The sequence below is a fragment of the Eschrichtius robustus genome, chromosome 10, assembly GCF_028021215.1.
Source record: "Eschrichtius robustus isolate mEscRob2 chromosome 10, mEscRob2.pri, whole genome shotgun sequence".
NCBI classification, from domain to species: Eukaryota; Metazoa; Chordata; class Mammalia; order Artiodactyla; family Eschrichtiidae; genus Eschrichtius; species Eschrichtius robustus.
Genome location: NC_090833.1, coordinates 43,593,557 through 43,614,794, shown reverse-complemented (window position 1 = coordinate 43,614,794; position 21,238 = coordinate 43,593,557). Strand labels below are relative to the sequence as shown.

The 21,238-nt window shown below is 41.0% G+C and overlaps 1 protein-coding gene across 2 annotated transcripts in view; it reads right to left on the bottom strand.

Annotated features, from left to right (window-relative positions):
- The window catches only part of PRUNE2 (prune homolog 2 with BCH domain), a 258,015-nt gene that overhangs the window by 33,641 nt on the left and 203,136 nt on the right, over window positions 1-21,238 (bottom strand). For both annotated transcript variants that reach the window (XM_068551791.1, XM_068551792.1), the window contains exons 10-12: window positions 12,322-12,401; window positions 10,157-10,357; window positions 2,164-2,337 (exon numbers count right to left, since the gene is read on the bottom strand). In XM_068551791.1, coding sequence (XP_068407892.1) covers window positions 2,164-2,337; window positions 10,157-10,357; window positions 12,322-12,401 — 455 coding nt within the window. The remainder of the gene's footprint in view (window positions 1-2,163; window positions 2,338-10,156; window positions 10,358-12,321; window positions 12,402-21,238) is intronic.

Here is a 21,238-nt window from a genome sequence, read left to right as displayed (position 1 = left end):
GGCCTGAGTGGGATAACTTCCTCACAGCAAAATGCAAGACACCAAAACAACATCTCTGTTCACTCTGGAGTGCTGCTTTTTCAAATGCTCATCAGAAGCCAGGAAGACAAACTCAATGGGCCGGTAACTAGGGAGTGTGACTTTCTCAGATCATTAAGGTCTGAGAGAGTGGTATGAGCTTCTAAGACAGCAGACAAAGCTTTGGCAAATTCAGAAGTAACATGTGAACTGTCTTTACCTCCAGAGCACAAAAGCTGGTCAGGGCGTAGGAAGAGGTGACATCTCCCTAACATTCCGTGGGTGCAGCCAGAGGCACACTCATGCAAGCTGGCACCTGGAGAAGGCCGAGGCAGAACCAGGGAGAGGAAGGGTGGCCTTCTCTCTCCAACAAACCAGACAGTTACAAAAAATGAGCTGACAACACAGAAAGGAGAGGAGCAGATGCCAAGGGGAGGAGGTGGTAGGGGTGGAGGGCACAGCAAACCAGGTTATTCCTGAGATATCAGGTGTTTTCACAAAGAATGTGACAGGTGGAAGCAGTGGCTTTTTTTGACCCAGGTGTGCTGATGAAAATCACTCTCTCCTGATTCAGGCAACAGAACCATGGGCTCAACCCACCCATCCAACCCACCTAACTTCACTGTGGATGAAAGAATAAGCAGGTGAGTCTGCTGGGGTAATAAGGGATAACTTGGCCTTATAATAACAGTGAAGCCGTGAGCCTGCCTTCTTCACAACAAAGGGACTTCTAATTTATGACCTGAATGGTAAAAATGTACAGGGACAGTCACTGCATGACAGACTTTGACAGACTTTTCTATATATCTTGTACTTTTTAGAATGAGCATAGGCTATTTTATAGTCGTTTTTTTTTTTTTTTCTAAAAAGCAAACAAACCAAAAATACCTGATGGGTGGTGCAAAGGAGATATGACCTTCTGGGAAGATGTGGATGATGTTTAGATGGTGGTTTTCATTAGAAGAACAACAGGACTGTCTCTATGGCCAGCTGTCTGTCATTTTCAGCAAGATTAGGCCTGCTCTCATTCCAAAGGGCTGTGGGAAAAGTCCCTTAGAGGAGCTATCACTGGGCCATATTACCATTTCAGGGCAAATGGGGAAAAAGGAAGGTCAGGGCCAGGGACACCTATGGGCATTTTCCTTCACTACCATGGGTGGGGGCCCTGGGGGGTCCTGATAACTTCCATGGAGGTAGCAATGCATGGGGCAGAAAGTGGAAAATCTGTGGTGAAGGGAAGTTGGAGGGAAAAGGCAAAACATTCTTCTGCTTGTTAGAAAACCAAAGCTCCAGGTTTAATGCAGCGCCAAGACACTTATTTCCCTGTCCTCGATAAGGAAGACAGAACAATTGCCTTGTCAGCTTACACTTTTCCTGGAAGAGCTGAGTGGTTAGGGTGGGGCATCAGGACTGCAGGGAAGTTGTGCATGCAGCAGAAAAAGCCAAAAAGCCATTTATGGATTCTGAAGTTGACAATGTTCCGTGTGTCACTTGTGCTCATGTGATTTTTTGTGAGTCCCAAATTAATCAAGGCTCCTGGAGCTCCAAGAAAGCAGTGAAAATACAAAACAGAGCCTTTTCTCTCCCTTGTCCCTTACGAAGCGGGTGGAGATCTTGGCTGGAGTGGGCTGTTCTCAGGCATAGATGTAATGGAGTTTATAGAAAAGCAAACTTCAACTAGGGAGAAAAAAAGGACCAGGCTAAGTCTAAAAAGATTTCCTAAAGCTTCTGAAGAGGATTCCAAAGATTGGTCTGGAATTAAAAGCACCTCTTACTGCAGGCCATGTAGAAAACAGACTTGAAAACAATTCAGTTAAACCCTGCAACTGACCCATATGAATTCCAAACAGACACTATTAAATTGGACAACTATGGCTTTCAAGAAATTTGCAGCAAAGATGATAGCTATCAGGTATGCAGTGCAAAAGGCATTTTTCACATTGGAAAGTTACTTTTGCATAGTAAGCTTTCCAGTGTTCACTGAACTGAGTATGCAATAATACGCTCAGCTCTACAGTGCCCTGAACGTTGACTGCCTAATAGGGTCTTGGGACGTCATGCTGCAGAGAACCCTAGTTTTGTTTTCTTATAAAAACTATGTGGCCGCCCCGCTCCCTGCTTCCCAGGTTTGCAGAGTGCAGCTACCTCCATGAGAAATGACTCTTCTGTAGGGCTCGATGACCTTCATGTCAATCCGCTGCTCCTGTTCTCCAATCACCACGGTCCTCCACAGCCGGTTGTCCTCTCGCTCCTCTTCTGCCGTATATTCCGGAATAGACTCTGACTCTTGGCCAGAATCTTTGTTGGCTGTGTGATCCTCTGGAAATGAAGCATAGAGCAGGGATAAAGAAGAAAGACCTCCACAGGTGAGGCAGTTCAGCAACTAGCGACCTCCTGGCAGAGTCAACCCGACGGAGCTCCCTGTTTTGTACAACTCTGACAGAGCTTGACACCATCCTGATCACATAAAGGACACTCAGTGAAGTCTTACTGATTGACTGACTGAACAACCGATCCATTCTGAAGGCCAGGCGGAGGGTGGGGATAGGAAAAGAGCTAGACCTGCCTTGTGTCTGTAGTGGTCCAAGGGGGCATGGGCTGGTGCTAACTCATCCTTGATCATATAAGTTGTAGACTGCAGGTCTTTCTGATGGGGTGAAAGGCTATTCATCAGGCCTTATTTTCCTTGGGCCACATTTCTTGGTGTATCCTGAGTGCTCAGAGTGTTTTGGGGGCCCTCAGCTCAGTATCTTGATGATACCGCCAGCCTAGACCCCCACTCTAAGACTCTTACAGTGGGGTTGAATCCTCTTCTCTACTGGGAGCGCATCTGGACATTAATTTGATATTACTTCCTATACATTTTTCAAAATATGCTACACAAAGATTTTACAGTAAGTGAGAAACAACCTCGTAGACCAGAAGTGCTCCAAGGCCAAAAATTCACAAGACTCTTACTTGTGGGTGCCCAAGGCAATGAAAAAGCCCACTGAGCATTTTTGGGGGAGAAATTTACTACCCACTCTTGTGCATCAAGAAAAAAGCAACCATATTTAGTTTTCTTAAAAGAATAAGCAACAATTGTTTCCATTTTTAGTTCAAGTACTAGTAGAATTTAACAATGGTTATTCTACGTATGTTTAAGTGACTTGGAAAAAAGGATTATTTATAGCTTTCACAATAATTCTGTCAGATGTTATCATTCTTAATTTTCCATTTCATGAGAAATTACCTTTGATTTGTACTCCACTTGTATTCTTTTAATGGCACTTTGATAATAATAACAGCAATATTTATTAAGCATCTACCGTGTATCAGGCACAACAGTAGATACTACAGCAGACATGATACCAATGCAAAAACTCTGAAGTAACTACCTCAGGTCACAGAGTTAGGAAGCAAATACAATCAGACCCTTACCTTTTCTACTCTTCTAAGCTATCACATTGTACCTTGAATGTGTAACTGTCTCATTCTCATTTATTTTACTATAAGGCAGTGAGTTCCTTGGGCTAAGAAATTGTGCCAGAATCATCTTTAATATCCGCCTCCACCAACCCATTCAACCCTTAGCTTGAAACCCTGCACAGAGCACTCAGTAAAACTTGGGAGGGTGAGTGGATAAATAAAACTTGGACAAGTTCCTGGAAGTATAGGTAATCTGTGAGGGAGCCACAACAGAGCCATTATGTTCCAGAAGATCCCGCAAGACAAATTCAAACGTGTGTAATTACCTGTGACTTAGAATAGCAAAATGGAGTTCAGCTGGGAAGCAATCCTAGCTTTTTATGCCAACACCAACAGCTACTACCACCTGCAGAGCCTTGCAGTCACTCTGGCTTTCTCTGCAATCCCACCAGCGCTTGCAGCTTACACAGGATGGGAAAGCAGCAACCTCGGCTTCAGATCAAGCGCTGTGTCACTTGTGCAAATCCATCCATCTGCCCTGGACTCCCTTTCTGGGATCCCTTCCTGCTTCTCCCTTCCCACTTGGGTTAGGACCCTCGGATGCTCCTCTCAGCTCCCTTCCCAGGACCCTGTTTTCCCACCGGTCTCTGCTCCCTCAGACCTCTGGGCTCTGATGCGGGTTTGTCTTCTGAGGTTCTTGTACACACCTGCTCTTCTCTGCAATGTACTCACCATCCACCAACCCCTCTTCACCCTGTTTGGGACTTTCTGGCCTGCTCTACGTTGACCCTGGTGATCTGTGTGGGGTTGTTTTGTTTTCTGCATGCTTTTATTGAGGCTACTTTGTTAAAAAAAATTTTTTTTTTGTATACTGTTCTCTTTGCTTGTTATAAAAATAAAACACATTAATAAAAGTACAAGCAATACAGAAATTGTTGGGTGGGGGCTAGTGGTGCGATGGATAACGCATCTGACTACGGATCAGAAGATTCCAGAAACTGTTCAGGGAAACAGCAAAAAACACCAATGCCACTCTCACTCATTTTTGTTTTATCTGTAGTTTTCTTTCTATACTCATGTGCACATACTTTTTTTTCCCAGAAAGTATGATTAATCTCTATCTTCTGCATGTTCTGTACGTCCTGTTCTACAATGTGCTTCCACCTAATAACACAGCATGGGCTTCTTTTCATCTCAGTGAATATAAACCCTGCTCATTATTAAAAATAGCCCTAGAGTATTCAATTTTACTGATGTCTTTTAGTTTACCAGCCCCATAGCGATGGGAATTTAGTTTTATTCTATTTTATGGGTTGTTTGTTCCTTATAAAGAATTTGCTGCAATAAGTATCTCTGTAAAGGTGTCTTACCTCTTTTGTGCACATATTGCTATAGGTTACCTTTCTAGCAATGGAATGCTGGGTCAGAGGGTCTAAGCACTGAAAGGCTTTATGAGCATTTTTGCCCTTGAATATATCACACCAAAATATCTGAGAGTACCTATTTCCTCACGCTATTAAAACCACTGGTGGAACTTCCCTGGTTGCGCAGTGGTTGAGAATCTGCCTGCCAATGCAGGGAACACAGGTTCAATCCTTGGTCCGGGAAGATCCCACATGCTGTGGAGCACCTAAGCCCGTGTGCCACAACTACTGAGCCTGCGCTCTAGAGCCCGCAAGCCACAACTGAAGCCCACACGCCACAACCACTGAAGCCCATGCACCCTAGAGCCTGTGGGCCACAACTACTAAGCCCACACACTGCATCTATTAAGCCCATGTGCCGCAATGGCTAAGCCCACTTGCCTAGAGCCCGAGCTCCACAACGAGAGAAGCCACTGCAATGAGAAGCCCGCCCACCACAATGAAGAGCAGCCCCCGCTCGCCACAACTAGAGAAAGACCGCGTGCAGCAATGAAGACCCAAGGCAGCCAGAAATAAAATAAAAAATTAAATTAAATTAAATTTTAAGAATATGAGAAAACTACTTTAAAAAAAAATAATTCTTCAGCTACAACTATAAATTACCATCCTCCCATTGCTATCATTTTCTCACTATTTGCAAAATTTTCCGGTCTCATTTAACTCTCTATCCCCAGGCCCTCCAAATTTAATGTTTGGTCTTACGCTCTCTTCACTAAGAAATGCTTGATTTTCTTTGTCTCCTTTTCTGAATAACAGGCTTTTCTCCCTGGCGACTGTTGAAGTCAATTAAGCCCTGGTACACAGGGGAGAAGTCAACTTGAACATTTTCTTTTGCCTTTGGTGAGATGATTTAGTACACAGACTCCTGAATATCCTGTGCTAACAGATCACAGTGGGGAGTCCACTGTTGGTGATCATACAGACTAACAAAAGATGAGGCGATGAGGCCAGCTGTGGCCTCCAGTAGGGACATACATCTGTAAAGGGGACTAGCTTTCTATGTTGTGATCTTGCACTGATAACGGGAACAGTCTGAAAATGCCTTAAAAGACATTCATTACGTTTGAACTTTTTCCTTTAATTTTTTTTTTTTTTTAAGCCAAAGAGCCTCTTTACTTGTATTAAATGTTAGAAATCACTCCCAGGAAGAAAATGAGGTTAGGTATTATTCATGACATATTTGATCACTAACATAGGCATAATTGAATCCTGAACATGCTATGTATTAATCTAGATTATTGATTTAGAGAACATTAGGTTGAATGTTACTAATTTAATTTGTAGGAGGAGTGCTTTCTAAATGACACTCATCATTCAAGTCATGTTTAGTATTATGCTAAACACCCAGAGATTTATAAACTAGCTTTTAATTTTCATTCCTAACATACCTTTCATCTCTCCCTTTTATGCTACTTAGTATCCAATGTGGATTCAGGTTTGTTTGAGCCTGAAGTATATATAGTTTTGGGGGGAGGGAGCTTTTTAAGGAAAATATTTTTTTCTTTTTTTTTTTTTTTCCAACTTTTACAAAAGCATATAATGATGTGAACATATTTCTAGGGACCCTTCCTGACAGAATGAAGCTTAAGTTCAGCTTCATCTTTTGCCAGTATCACAAACTGAGAAAATTCTTCACTTTTTTCCTGTTGAAGTGTAGTTCAGTACAGTCGGAAAGAGCATAGCTGGGGTTCAAACACGGGCTTTCTCCATCTTCTTTGCTATTGCTAGAGTCCTAGGTACATCTTAGTCCCAGGCGACAAGAGTAACTTGCTCAATGGTCTTCCCACTTCCATGTTTTCATACACTCCGCCCCCCGGGTTTGAACTTTCACTTGTTAGAGGAAAGACATCCTGTACCCAGCTAAGAAAGTCTTTAAAGTTCTTCAGGTGACAACAGGTATGTAGTTAATTTGAATGTGAAAACTCAACATACAAAAATACAAGGAAAAATCATCCTTTCAGACCACATCATCATTATGGCATAAGGTTGCTCATGGGTAAAACAGAATAAGCCTAACACTTGACTAGTTAATATGCAGAGTTAAAACAGGGAATTGATTTTATAAGCTGGTTGCCTGTAGGCTGTGAAAATAATGGAAGACTGCAGATAAGGAAGTTAAATGAAGTGACTACCTGATTATGTGGAAAAAACGTTAGGGCATCTTATTCACATAGGAAACTGTCTGTCATTAGGGGTTAGTTTTAGAAAAGATAGCTTAAACGAGGTCACTAAACATCGCTTAGCCTAGGAAGAAAAAATATAAGCGTACATGAGTGTTTCTTCTAATGTTTTTATCATAAATATTCAGGCTAAAATTCTCTATCATTTTTCCATTTCCCTTATGAAATGCCTTTGCTGAGACCTGAATTATGGTAAAAGTAACTCTGCAGTTGGTTTGGAAAACAGAAATAGGTCATCATCAATTTTCTGACCTTTGGATATTTTTAAGTTTATAGGATTATTATAATAAAGTATTAAAAGAAAAAAAAAGCTCAGATCTCCCTTAATATGAAAGACTGGCCTGTTACATCCTTCACTATCTACATATTTCTGATATCTTTGGCACTTCTAAATATCAAAGGAAGTCAAGCCTTAATTATGTCGGTACTTTGAACGATATTTAGACACAGCTATTAAAGAAAATAGCTTGGAAAGGAAGACTAATTTAACATCTTTTGATAGTGAGCTTCAGAAATTTTCCATAAGCAAAATCACATTGTGGGCAAATAACCTGGCAGCAATGTTTGGTGATCATCAACTGAATAAAACAGGCAAATGGTGTAAACATCCTTCAAGCACTTGGGAAATTAAGGGCCCTCAAGTCACCGGAAAATGGCTGGATAAAAGGGAATGTAAATGTGAGGGTGGGTCACCAGGCTTGACTTCAGGTGTGCTGGCCTAACCTAGTAAAAGATCCTCCTTTTCACTGTCACTATATTTATGGAGAAGGAGCATGGCCCAGGAGTCAGGACAACAACTCAGGTTTTGAATGCTGGCTCTGACGTTTACTGGCTATGTGACCTTAGGTGAATTGCTTAACCTCTGGGGGTAACATAATACCTATTCATAGATTTGACGTGAGCATTAATATAGTTAATGTTTATAATGCACCTAGCACAGATCCTGGCGCACAGTAAGCACTATGAAAAGTGTTCATTAAATAAAATTAATGACTGACCAAACACTCTTGAAAGCCTGTGCCTTAAAAACTCCAGTTTTGTTTAGAATGTATATGCCTAGTTCAGAATGCTCACACAACAAACAAGCAACAAGAAAACCATGAAGCTTTCCAAGCACTGATTTCATACTTTGGGACGCTACTGTATTCTCTCTTTATAGTCAGTTATCTATATCTGCATGTTTATAAAATATAGCTGTTCAGATGCACTTTGTGTTTTCAGTGTTTAATGTTGTTTTTAAAACAGTGTCTGAACATACATCTTTCATATGAAAATCAAGGTGGACTTAAAATTCAGCTTACATTAAAATTCTCTCCTTTGAGTTTAAGACCTAAAAGCAGGGTTGTGGCCGTTAATCTGGTTCTTTCAACATGACTGTGTCGACTAAATAAAAAGAACTGTGTCAGCAAGTGGCAGCTTTAATTACCAGTTTGCTCAGCCCCCGCCACTTTGCTTGACAGTTTTACTATTTATAAAAAGAAAAGGTTCAGATGTGGTGTGACACAGCTCTCCAGGGCAACAGGGAAGTAGAAGGGGAGGAGAGGGAGGGGCTAGCAGGGTCCTGCCACAGCTGTCTTCTCTGGGACTTTAAGTTAAGGCATGATTTTTACACTTGAAGATCTATTAGCAGAAGAAGGGCTGGGAGAGCTGGGGTCAGCTGGAAAGGATGGAGTAGCTGGGGAAGAGTGTCTGAGATGGCAGAAAAGAATATGAATTCAAGACCTTTCACCTCCTGTTTGTGCATTTCAACCTACAGGATCAAATATCCTGATAACTATAAAAATCCAAGAACATGATAAAAGTGCAATATAAAACCTCTACTTAAACATGATAGTCTGTAATACAAGTAGTTTAGCCACTTCCTGTTTTCTTAGCTTGAGGAAATAAAGCTTTACACTCTGTGAAGGCAGGGTCTGAATCTATGCTGGTTGTGGTTGTAGCCCTGGTTGCTCAATGACCATTGGTTGACTTAAGTAATTTGATGATGAAAGTAATTTGATGATGACTCTCCTAATTTCATAACTATGTTCTTCTATGAAAGAAACTGCTGGAATCAGTATAGCTCTAAATGAGTCAGGGCATCATTCAATTGTGGTCTTTCTTTTTAAATCATTTTCAAAGTGTATCAAAGCAGTAGCTGTAGCCAGGATTCTCTTACTTTCAAATTCAAATACTATAAAGTCAGAGAATGCCACCCTGTAGAACTGAAACTACATGATGCCATTTTTTAAAGCAAGTGCTTTGTATTTGTATAGATTTCTTAACAAACGCAATTTCATTGAGCAAGAGAAAGAACTAAAATAAGACTGGTAATCATATCAGGAGTGCCAGTGTTTGATCCAGCAGCTTTTAATTTTCTTCCTTTTTATTCTTCCCCCAGCACACACCCTGTCCCATCCCTCCTTCCTTCCTGCTTTATTGGGGATATAGCACTAAACATAAGAAAGCCCCTGACCTTGTGGAGCAGACATTCTAGTGGGAAGAGAAAGAAAACAGAGATGCAAACAAATAGTTAAATGATATGATTTCAATTAGTGTGACGCATGGAAAATAAAGTGAATACTGGGATAGAGAGTGACTAGGTGGTGGGGTGGGGAATGCCTTTGATTACAGAGGTCAGGGAAGGCCTCTGAGAAGGTGACATCTGATTAAGATCTGAATAAAGAGAAGGAGCCACGCATGTAGGATCTGTGGGAAAGAACATTCCAGACAGTGGGAGCTTGTACAGAGAAACTGGTAAGCTCTAATTTTTCCACTTCTAATTTTATCTTCCAGATTAAATTCTCTTTCTCTGCAAACCCAGTCCCAATTTTCTTATAACACAGCATGTAACAGTTTCCCTACAACCCCAGCCAAGCACAAGGCCTGGCATAAAGTAGGGGTTTAACAAAGGAGTGATGGCTATGTATGACCTCTGTGAGCCGTACCTGTTCTGTCAAGCTCTAAACCGTCAATCATGGCCACCTATGACCTGAGATACAAACAGAAGCTTCTAGAAATCACAGAAAGGAGCCACTAGCAACACAATGAGAGGTTTGTTCCTAAAGCCACTTAGATGGCATGAGATAAGATTAGATAATCTTTCACTTTTCACTTAACTTTGGCCTTGCCAACTTGGCAACTTACCATGCCCAGTGTACTCAAAAGAATCTGCTTCATCGGGGGTATCGAGTTCATCCACATTGATATCAATTTCATCTGGACTGTCCAAGTTATCATCAGAGAGAATAGACCCTTCACTTTGATCCAGAGACAGATTGATATTTGGGGCTGTGAGTTTGATTCTCTGAGGATGACTGCCATTAAGATCCAGAGAATTAGGAGGTTCTAAAGCAGATAAAGAGCAACATTAAGTATTAGACCATACACACAGCTGCCAACAGTGGGTGTGGGCCCCAGTGAAAAACAATTTTGAGGCCCTTTCAGCAAAGGCACACCTGCTAAAAGTCCTCATGTGGGATTTAGACCCCACTCTTGACCAGCAGGCCTCAGTACTGGCTCGCCCCAGCTACATCAGCCCTGGCCACGCAGAAATAGGAAGTGGGAGCCACTGCTAAATGGGCAGAGATACAGTTTTTAGAACTGCCCTGTTCAGGTTTGAGAACTTGACATTGATATAATACTGAATCAAATTTTTTATGATGCATATTACTTAAGAAAAACAGTTAAGCTTTACACATAACTTAAAATGATTCACGTAGACTTTATTCCTGTGAAATGGAGGATACAAACTTTATCTGTAATATTACAGACACTCCCAAAATACGTCCCTTTAGTTCCTGACAACTCTGTTGTGAACTTTCTTTGGCTTTTTTTTTTTTTTTTTTTTTTTTGCAATAAAACTGAGGTACCCTCCCAGATTACATTCCTTGATCAAGCAGTCATTACTTCTTATGCCAATATTGCTTGACATTGGTTCCTGTACCGTAGTGATAGTCTCCTCGTGTAAGGCTCATGGAATTAGCTCCCACTCTTTCACTGTAATATGCATCTTGCTGTTCAAGAGCCTTTCACTTAACAGAAGCAGAGCTGGAGAAGTCATTTTTAACCAAGTTGATCCCAACTAAACAATGTTAGAGAGATACCTTAACAAAAAAATTTCAGGATTCCCTATCACAAAATGTTTTGAAGGCCATCTGGTATACCCATCAATTCTGGAATTCTAACTCTAGTCTTCTCTCTTGTCCTAAGGAAGCTGACACTGTTTCTTTGTCATTAAGATTTTTTTTTTTTTTCTGTATAGACAACACCTGAACCGTGTTCCATGTAATGTTTTTATGTATTACTTGAAAAAAAGTTTCTATTGATCCGTCAGTTTGTAAAACATTGGGTTTCCATATTACAGGGATTCTCAGAGCTGTGCTGTCCAAAAGAAATCTTTTGTGATGGTAGAAATGTTATGTATATAACACTTTTGGTTTTTATTTTTTGGCCATGCCACGCGGCTTGTGGGATCTTAGTTCCCTGACCAGGGATCGAACCTGGGCCCCCTGCAGTGGAAGCGCAGATTTCTAACCACTGGACTGCCAGGGAATTCCCACAATTCACCTTTTTTAATAAAAAGTGAATTGTGGACCTTGAAGAGTGGAGCAGATGTACAGTGGCTACCATGCTTATTTGGCCATAGAACACTTAAGAATAGTTATGTCACATGATTAGTACTTTGAAGAATGCACTTTAAATACTTGGACAGAAATAAAAAATTGACTCCCTTCTTTCTCAATTCTAGGCTTGACTGATAATGTCAGGGTTCAGGATCTTGGTATGATCCTGTAGCTGGTACAGTGCAAAGGAGTGAACCTAGTACAGAGTGAGAGTCATATAGGTTGCAACTGAAATTTTTAAATTCCTTTTTGTATATGCCTTGGGTTGTAAAGTGTAGTTTGGGTTTTTTGTTTGTTTTTCTTTTTTAATAATCAGGATACTGAGCATCCTTAATATTAAATCACTAATTTTAAATATTCTCACACTTAAGTATAAATTTGGTGAACTTAGATGTTAGAATTTGGTATAATGATAAACAGCAGCCAGTTATCTCAGGAACTGGAAACATTGGCAGATCCAGGCATGGCCCAGGAGATAAAGGGTGGCCCACACTAGTTGATGATTCAAGTCAACTCTGAAATTAACCACATCAAGCCTAACACCTTCCTCACACATATTTTTTTCCTCTCTTCACTTTTATCACTGATCTCACAAGTTGGATGCACAGGAAATGGTTCTCTCACTGAATAATGGAACACGTTTGGATATAGAACACTGCTGAAGAAAATGAATGAACGCTCTCTCACCAGGCCTCATGTCTGCAGCACTGGGACTCAGCATTCCCTCCTCAAAGGGGATGTCCATTCCCACATCCTCTGACAGTAGTCTGAAAAAACAAACAAAAACAAAGCAAAGAGTGTAAAAAATTGTGTGGGATTTAATTTTCTTTGAAAAGGAAACCCAGAGATTCCAGGATGGCATTTTCAAGAAACCAAGTATGTGTACTGAATCCATTGTAAGTGGCCCCAAATTCGAATACAGACTTTCTGCAGTTACTGTGAATGAGAACCACGGACTCGGATTTTACTCTGTGCACAGAGCGAGTCACTTCTTCTGCCAGTTCTCATAAGTAAACACACCTCAAGTAAGAAATTTAGAAACAGGAGAAGCAAATAACTAATAAAGTATACTTAAGGAGACATTTAATTTTTTTTTCAACAAGGGATACAATATATGTGCTTTGGTGTAAGTACAGATCTGACTTTGTATATATCTCTTCCTCTGTGTAAATTTGAGCATGTTACCTAAACTGCTGTGGGCAGAGGAAAGCATACTCTGCTGATCTCTATTTGTAAAACAGGGATAGGCCACCTACCTCACTGAGTTGTTGAAAGATTAAGCAATGAATGTAAAGTGCCTAATTAACATTCCTGAGAAGGTGCCAACTGATGTTATTTTCCTTCCTTCTTTGAATATTTAAAGATTCATTGTGGGGCTTCCCTGGTGGCGCAGTGGTTGGGAGTCTGCCTGCCAATGCGGGGGACGCGGGTTCGAGCCCTGGTCTGGGAGGATCCCACGTGCCGCGGAGCGGCTGGGCCCGTGAGCCACAATTACTGAGCCTGCGCGTCTGGAGCCTGTGCTCCGCAACAAGAGAGGCTGCGATAGTGAGAGGCCCGCGCACCACAATGAAGAGTGGCCCCCGCTTGACACAACTGGAGAAAGCCCTTGCACAGAAACGAAGACCCAACACAGCCAAAAATAAAATTAATTAATTAATTAATTAAAAAAAAAAAAAAAGATTCATTGTGAATTATAAGTTGGTGAAGATGGTTCTGGTTATGAGTTACAATCTTTTCTCTGTAATCAGTGTTGAACCCGGGACTACTGAACCCAGGACTTACCCACTTGGTAAGACTAGTGGAAGGGAACAGACAAATACTGGAGGAAACTGTGGCAAATCTATATGCTCTTGTAGGAAGCTGATCACTGTTCAAAGTAAATTCCCCTTGACTTATTTTTATCTCCTGACCCCCGTTCAGTACATCCCCATTTATCACGATTATATATATATATATATATATATATATATATATATATATATATTAACATCTTTATTGGAGTATAATTGCTTTACAATGGTTTCTGCTTTATAACAAAGTGAATCAGCTATACATATACATATATCCCCATATCCCCTCCCTCTTGCGTCTCCCTACCGCCCTCCCTACGACAATATATTTTTCTTCGTGGTGGCTTCCATGTAATTTCACTCATCTAGGGTGAATACCTCTGACGTAGGCACTAATCTAAATTTAAACATGATAAACCTTTGTGTTAAAGTTCTAAATTTAATCCCTCCCTCCCTCTCCTACTGCGACTCCTCTCCACCTCAATCTGGGTCTACCAAACATTTGGAGTTTGCTTACCAGGATGATCAGTTTCTTCAGGATTCAAGTTAAACCCCTTATTGTTAACAAAGCCTATGACATAAACAAAATCCTGTGTCTCTAGTGATAACTGTACTTGCTTCATTTATTCAGCAAATATGTATCGAGTGTCTACTCTGTGCTAAGGATGTAGAAGAATGAAACAGACCAGCCTCATGCTTGTGGTGAAGATGGGATGATGGAGTTAAAATAATGAGGACTGTCACCAACAATTCAGCGCTGCTCCCCTGAGAGAAGTAAATGCCTGTGTCCTTACCCGTCAACCCCACAGACCCCTTCAAAAACACAACCCCAGGGAGTTTCTTTCTCCATACACTTGTTGTGGCTTCTGCCCTATATGTTCTCTGAAATGAGTCCTGCACCCTAGTCGAAAAACAGTGAGCAAGGGGTCAGCGTGTGAGTCAAAGGCAATAAACGTATTGGCAGGAACAAGATAAACCTTGCCAGAGACGCACCGCATGGGATGCATCAAACCAGACTGTCCAGCAATGGAGGTGGGGTGGTAGGCAAAGAGAAGGCCTGCTCTAGGCCCCAGTTTGAAAGTCCTGGGACCCAGAGGGTTAGCCGTCTGGGTTTCCCATGCTGTTGCAGTTCTTCAAATTTCGTTACAATGACCCCTTGTCATCTGAAGTAATCTGTGTGCGTTCTCTTTGACATCAACCCTGTAGTACCTATAAAGTAGCAAAATGCTGCTGTTGAGAGCAGCTAGATTCAAATCTTAGCTCTTCCCCTTACTGTGTGTCATATGGCAAGTTACTTAACCTTTCTGTGCCCTCCATTTTCTCGCCAATAAAAAAGAGACTGAGCCTGCGCGTCTGGAGCCTGTGCTCCGCAACAAGAGAGGCCGTGATAGTGAGAGGCCCCCGCACCGCGATGAAGAGTGGCCCCCACTTGCCACAACTAGAGAAAGCCCTCACACAGAAACGAAGACCCAACACAGCCAAAAATAAATATAAAAAATAAATAAATTAATAAAAAAAAAAGAGACTGTGCAATGCCTGAAAAGAACACTGAAAGAAAAAAATGTTATCGACTTTATTGTAGTTCTTTTTGCTATTATAATTGCCTTCTCCATTAGCCTTGAAGCTTCATGAGGACAGAAACCACGTCTGTCTTCTTTACTATTACATCTCCAGCACCTGGTAGAAATAAATACCTGATAAATATGTGTTGGATTGAATTACTGAACTTGAAATCCCCTAAATGCACACATACATTATTTTCTCTAGTTGCCTATGAGTCAACCTTAAAAAAAAAAAAAAAAAAAAAGACATCATATCTACTTGCTTCAGAGAGCACATAAGGGTGCTGGCCTTAGCTCCAAAATAAATATGAAGGGTTTAAAAATAGATAGTATCCGTCTTAAAATTTTGTAGGTTTTGTTGATGTTTGTGAGTTACAGGCAACATCATGGAATAATTGAAAGGCTCCTAGATATGAGGCTATAGTCCTGGGTTACAGTTCTACGGTTAGTACTGACAAGCTTATTAACCCTGAGAAAATTAGCTGACCGTCTTCGTGATTTTAAATGAAGATAATGAATACCGAATATTACAGTGACTGTGGAGAATAAACAGGATAAATAGAATACGTAAGAAAATACTACTCTGGAAATTATAAAGCATTGACTAAGTTTAAGGTATTGTGTTCCCTCATTCTAAACATAATAGCAGGATCAGTGATTTAATTGAAGTCTGTGTCATGGTTGGATAAAACATATATTGAGGTTATTAAAATTGGGGTATCAGCCTAGGTAAGGGAAAATTTCAGTGCTGCACAAATCTCCATAGAGCCTATAAGTGCCCTGGACTCACTGAAGTTAGTAAATAGAACCTTTGTCTCTCAGTGCCCCTTTACGGCACAGAGACGCAGTTAAGAAAGTGCTAGAAAACCGGAGGCGGCATACCTGAGGGAAAAGAAAAGCTGAAGCTGTGAACAGGCAGTGATGGGAAGAGAGGGACTCACAAATCCACAGATATTACAGAAGGCCGTGGGGAGTTTTTATGAAACCCCAGGGACAGAGAAGGAACGCTGCACCAGAACAGCCCAGAGGCAAACCTGGGAGAAACCCAAGTTATGCCCATTGTAAATACTTCAACCACATTCATACATTAGGTCTATAAATATTTGTAGAAATGAAGTGGCCAGAGTCGTTGGCGATGGAACAGCATGGAGTTTTACCAATGGGAATGGAAGCCTCTTGGGATCTGTTACGTAACAAATCAGTCCATAGTGAAGGTTAAGTATTTTACCTTACCCAACTGTAGTCACTACCTAATTAGGGGTTTTCTCTGTACGGAAGGGAGCTACCAAACAGGCTGGGGGTGTTGTAAACACTGAGTCTGACTCTACTATGGCTGACCTCCCCAACAGATGCTCGGCTCCACGTCGCCATCTACAGGACGGATCCAGAACTGTTTGTTTGCTGGGCGGGTTTTATAAACATTATCGCTCTTCACCAAATAGTTCTGGCTCTCCGCCTTTTGCGCACGTGTCCTCCCCTGAAATTAGGGTGGCCATGTGACTTGCTTTGATCAATGAAACGAGGGCGGAAGTGGCAGGTGTCACTTACGGGCAGAAGAATTAGGATCAAGTGTAGGTGCCACGTGCTGTTCCCCGCCTTGGTACCTATGGAGGAGTTCAGCCCAGGGGCTGTGAGGAGCAGAGCCCCTACTGAATAAAGATCGTTGGATATATGAGCAAGAAAGAAATCTTCTTGTTTTGCCCTGAGATATTGGGTTTCTCTGTTAACCACGTGCTAATCCAGCCCATTCTGAGTAGTACAGCTGATCTTTATTGTTTGTTTTGAAGGGAATATCTGACTGGCACTATGCCCTGATTTGGGTAACCCATTTCCCACATTCTCAACCCAGGCTCAGGTTGATGGTAAACATCTTCTTGTCTAGGTTTGCTTTAGCATATAGGAACATTTTTTAAAATGAGGACAAAGCTCAGAAGAGCATCAAATGCTTTTCAAGCATTCTATAAACTTGAATATTAATATACCACCTTTATGGGTTTTTCATAGCCACCTAGCCCTTGTCAATTTACTTAATATTTTTCTTTAAATTGACTTAACTAAGTTTGTTTTGAAAGGAAGGTTATCACTGTATATAAGGAAACTGAGAATCACTCACCTAAAATAAATAGTCACATAAATTAAATATAATCAAAATAAAACAATGCTATTAAATTCAAGGTAGAAACCCCTGGGCTCTCCCTCTGAGACTTTTCTTTATTTGCTAAAAAAAAAAAAAAAAAAAAAAAAAAAGAGATCAGAAAGTGTCTGGCAAGGTGTAATGTCATTTATCATTATAAATCCAAAGAAATGCTATATAAGACAGAACACCCTAAAAGTAATTAATACATTTCCAAACTTGAAAGAGACCTAGGGAAATCCCCAGGTGCTGGAAATGAAGAGTTATTCTAGAAAGCTGATGAAAGGTAGCCTGCAGGATTTTGGACTGGACATAGGCCTTTGGGCCCCACAGGAGAAGTAACCTCCAGGTGCTGGAAGGAAGGCCTAGACCTGAACTTCTAAATAAGGCCGTGGCCCTTAAAAAGCGGCCCTCTTAATGAAAGAGGGATGAGAACAAACTCTATCCTCTGGCCTTGGAAAGCACAGTCTGCCTGGAATCTCGGGTGGAAAACAAAAAGCAACCTATGAGAATTAGAGACACTGCTTGTATGCCAAGTATGTCTTGACTTATATTACCTGAATGATGTAGGAAACGCAAGTCAAGAGATTAAAATTAAAATTCACCTAGGACCATTGAAGGCCTAGAGGCCTATGGTTCCAAAAGAACCAAATACGAAACCACTTGATAGTGCTACTTTTACTATCTAGGATTCACTGGAAATCCACTTAGGAGAAAGAGAAAACCCTCTGAAAGGTGAACCCACACCAACACCCTCACCCACACCCACCAAACTACAAACTAAACTAAGGAAAAACACTATGGGGGATTGCCAGCAGATGCTGTAAACAGAAGAACTAGCAATAAATCTTTAAAAAAAAAAAACAATATGAAAGAGATTATAATAATTAAAGAATAATTTTTAAACCTTCGTGGTGTTAAAGCACTGAGATTTGGGGTTGTTTGTCATAGCAGGCAGTGTCATTTACCCTGAGTAGCCATGCTGGTTAAAAAAGGGAACATCTAAAAATAATAGGGGCTTCCCTGGTGGCGCAGTGGTTGAGAATCTGCCTGCCAATGCAGGGGACACGGGTTCGAGCCCTGGTCTGGGAAGATCCCACATGCCGCGGAGCAACTGGGCCCGTGAGCCACAGCTACTGAGCCTGTGCATCTGGAGCTTGTGCTCCGCAACAAGAGAGGCCACAACAGTGAGAGGCCTGCGCACAGCGATGAAGAGTGGCCCCCACTTGCCACAACTAGAGGAAGCCCTCGCACAGAAACGAAGACCCAACACAGCCAAAAATAAATAAATAAATAAACAAATAAATAAATAAAAAAAAAAATAATAATAATAATGCAGAAGTGTTGACGATAAAGTGATATAAAAAGAAATATCAGAAAAACAATAGCCACAGGAAAGCAATTGTCACAATATTAGTAGCAAACAAAATAGACTTCAGGCAGAAAAGCATTATTAAGGCTTAAGAAAGTTATTACTTTACGATAAAAGGAGGAATTTCTCAGAAGATATATTGATCCAGGGCCAATACGCTTTTAACAACATAGGCCAAAAAATCGAATATAAATTATAAGGAGAAATTAACTTCATGGGGGGCAATTTGAATGTCTCAAGAATTTAGAAATCAATCTGAAAAAATGCATAAAGATACAGAAGATCTGAACAAAGTACTAACATAGCTTGGTCTAATGGACAGATCCACACTCAAGAAAAATACACAATTTTTTCAAACTCATGAAAACTATATAGAATGTCTTGTAAAATACCAAAAGTCAACATTGCATGTACCTTATTTTCTGACTTCAGGGCCATATATAAGAAATCAATCATAAAAAGACTGTTTGGAAATTTAAAAACACATCTGTAAGTAACTGAACAATAAAGCCCTACGTGTCAAAACTTGTGAAAGCAGCTAAAGAAATTCCTAGAGGAAAATAAATAGCCTTGAACTCAGATATTAGAAAAGAAAATGGATGAATTAGCTAAGGGTTCAACTCAATCCACGAAGTCGGAAGAAGAACTGTGCTCTTAGGTGATTCAGTGCTAGTTATACAGAATCTGGGCACCCCTCTAATCACAAATACCACCAAGTGGGGAACAGTGACATAAATAGAATCTCCCAATTTGAGAATGGATCCCATGTATATTAGTAGATTTTGTGTTTCTGGTACTTCTGCTTCTTAATAAAGAAATTAGCGCGCAGTAGCACGGCGGTCCTGACACCAGAGTAAAAGACTGACCGAAAAAGGAAAACTTTGGGACCTGGTTATATATGCACCCTCTTGAGTTTAGACCAGGTACAAAGGTAAGCCCATTCTACATTGTATATCCTTCCAGCACTTATGAATTTGGAGGGATTTAACTGTTGTAGGATTAGCCTTGTCCGAGATCAGGTTCTTTTTAATAGCGAATGAGCAGTGAACCGAGACTTAGCGCACACACAGCACTTCTGGATTCTAATGTTTCCTGGCAAGCATGCACACCCAGCAGCAGGCAACAGCCCTTTTAGGGAATAATCATTCTTATAAGACTGACCACTGAAAAATACAGCTCCATAGAAATAGGGTAGCAGGTTAAGGTTGTTAATTTTTCTTTAGAAAAATACCATATGGTTATGCTGATAAATTTTGGGAAATGATTACATAAAGAGAAAGTTCCTTTGTGACAGAGTTCATAAGTCACTTTCTCTAGGAGTGGAGAGAAAATGAAAAAAAAAGAAGAAACAAAACCTTTCATGAGGTGCTTGCCTGCTTTTGTTGAGTACATAAATTAGCCCTTTAAAGACCAATGGTTGGAGAGTTGCCATTTCAGGATCCTTGTCTGATAAAGTAGGCTGCACCATTTAAGATAAGGGTACATGCCACCCTGTGTGCCCCAGGGCTCTTATAACATTACTCAACTGGGAGGCAAGGAAGAGACACTGGGGTTCACACTCAGCTTAATCAAGCTGATACCCAGGAAAGGATGGGAACTTAGGTCCCACAACAGGAAGCTGGGTTTGAGCCCATGAAATGAGGCTCTTGTCAACAATTAGCTACCCTACTGGGCCTCACTCACCTTAGAAAAGATAAGTGTGGTGACTCCTATAAGTCAGCCAGCTGAGGCAGATAAGGAAGTGGGTGAGAATAGGGAAAGCAGATGACAAAAAACTAAAGGAACACAAGCACTGGGCACTCACCCAGTTACCACCTTCTCTAGGGATTTTGCAGAACCCCACAAACCACAGCCATCTGTTCTCATGTTCTCAGAGGAGAGAAACATTATACAGTCTCCTTACGCAGGGCTGAATTCTCAAAATCTGCAGGTAGCAAAAATCACTTGCTGTCCAAATGACCCTTGAATTATAGCATATGTGGTTTTGTATAAAATCCTTTGTAGTAAATCTTATGAGCCCTAAAGTTTGAGGAATACAGCAGGAATAGAAGGAAAGCCTAAATATCATTTAAAACATTTGCTTTTCAGATAATAGTTAATTAAATCCTTGGCTATGAACAGGGCTGCATGGAGAATTCTACCTCTTGCCTGCATGGTATATATTATTCTCTTTTTCACATGTTTTCTAAAACCTTAAGACATATCAATATTTGTTGTTGAGAAGATTCAATTAAATGGCATAATCTCACACTGGGAAGGGGCATACACTTGTTTCTGAAGCAAATCTACAGTTCATAACTTGGATTACTCACAGGCATTTCAAATCCAACAGGTACAAAACTGAATTCAGCATCTTCCTCTGCACAGATGTGCTACATCCTACATTCTCTGTGGTAGTTTTAAAAAAATGTCCACAAATTCTTTGACATTCCTTTCAAAAGTTGGAGCCTAACCCACCCCCCCCCCTTTCCTTCAGTATGGACGGAACTTGGTGACTTACTTTTAAAGAACAGAGTAAGGTAGAAGTGACAGTGTGTGACTTGTCAGACTAGGTCCTAAAAAGCACGTGGCTTCCTCTTTGCTCTCTCTTGGATCACTCACTGTGGGAGAAGCCTGCTGCTGCCATGTCCTAAGGACGCTCAGGCAGCCCTATGGAGAGATCCAGGTGGTGAGGAAACAAGGCTTCCTGTAAAAATCCAGGAAGGAACTGAGGCCTCCTGCCAATAGCCATGTGGGTGGGTCACCT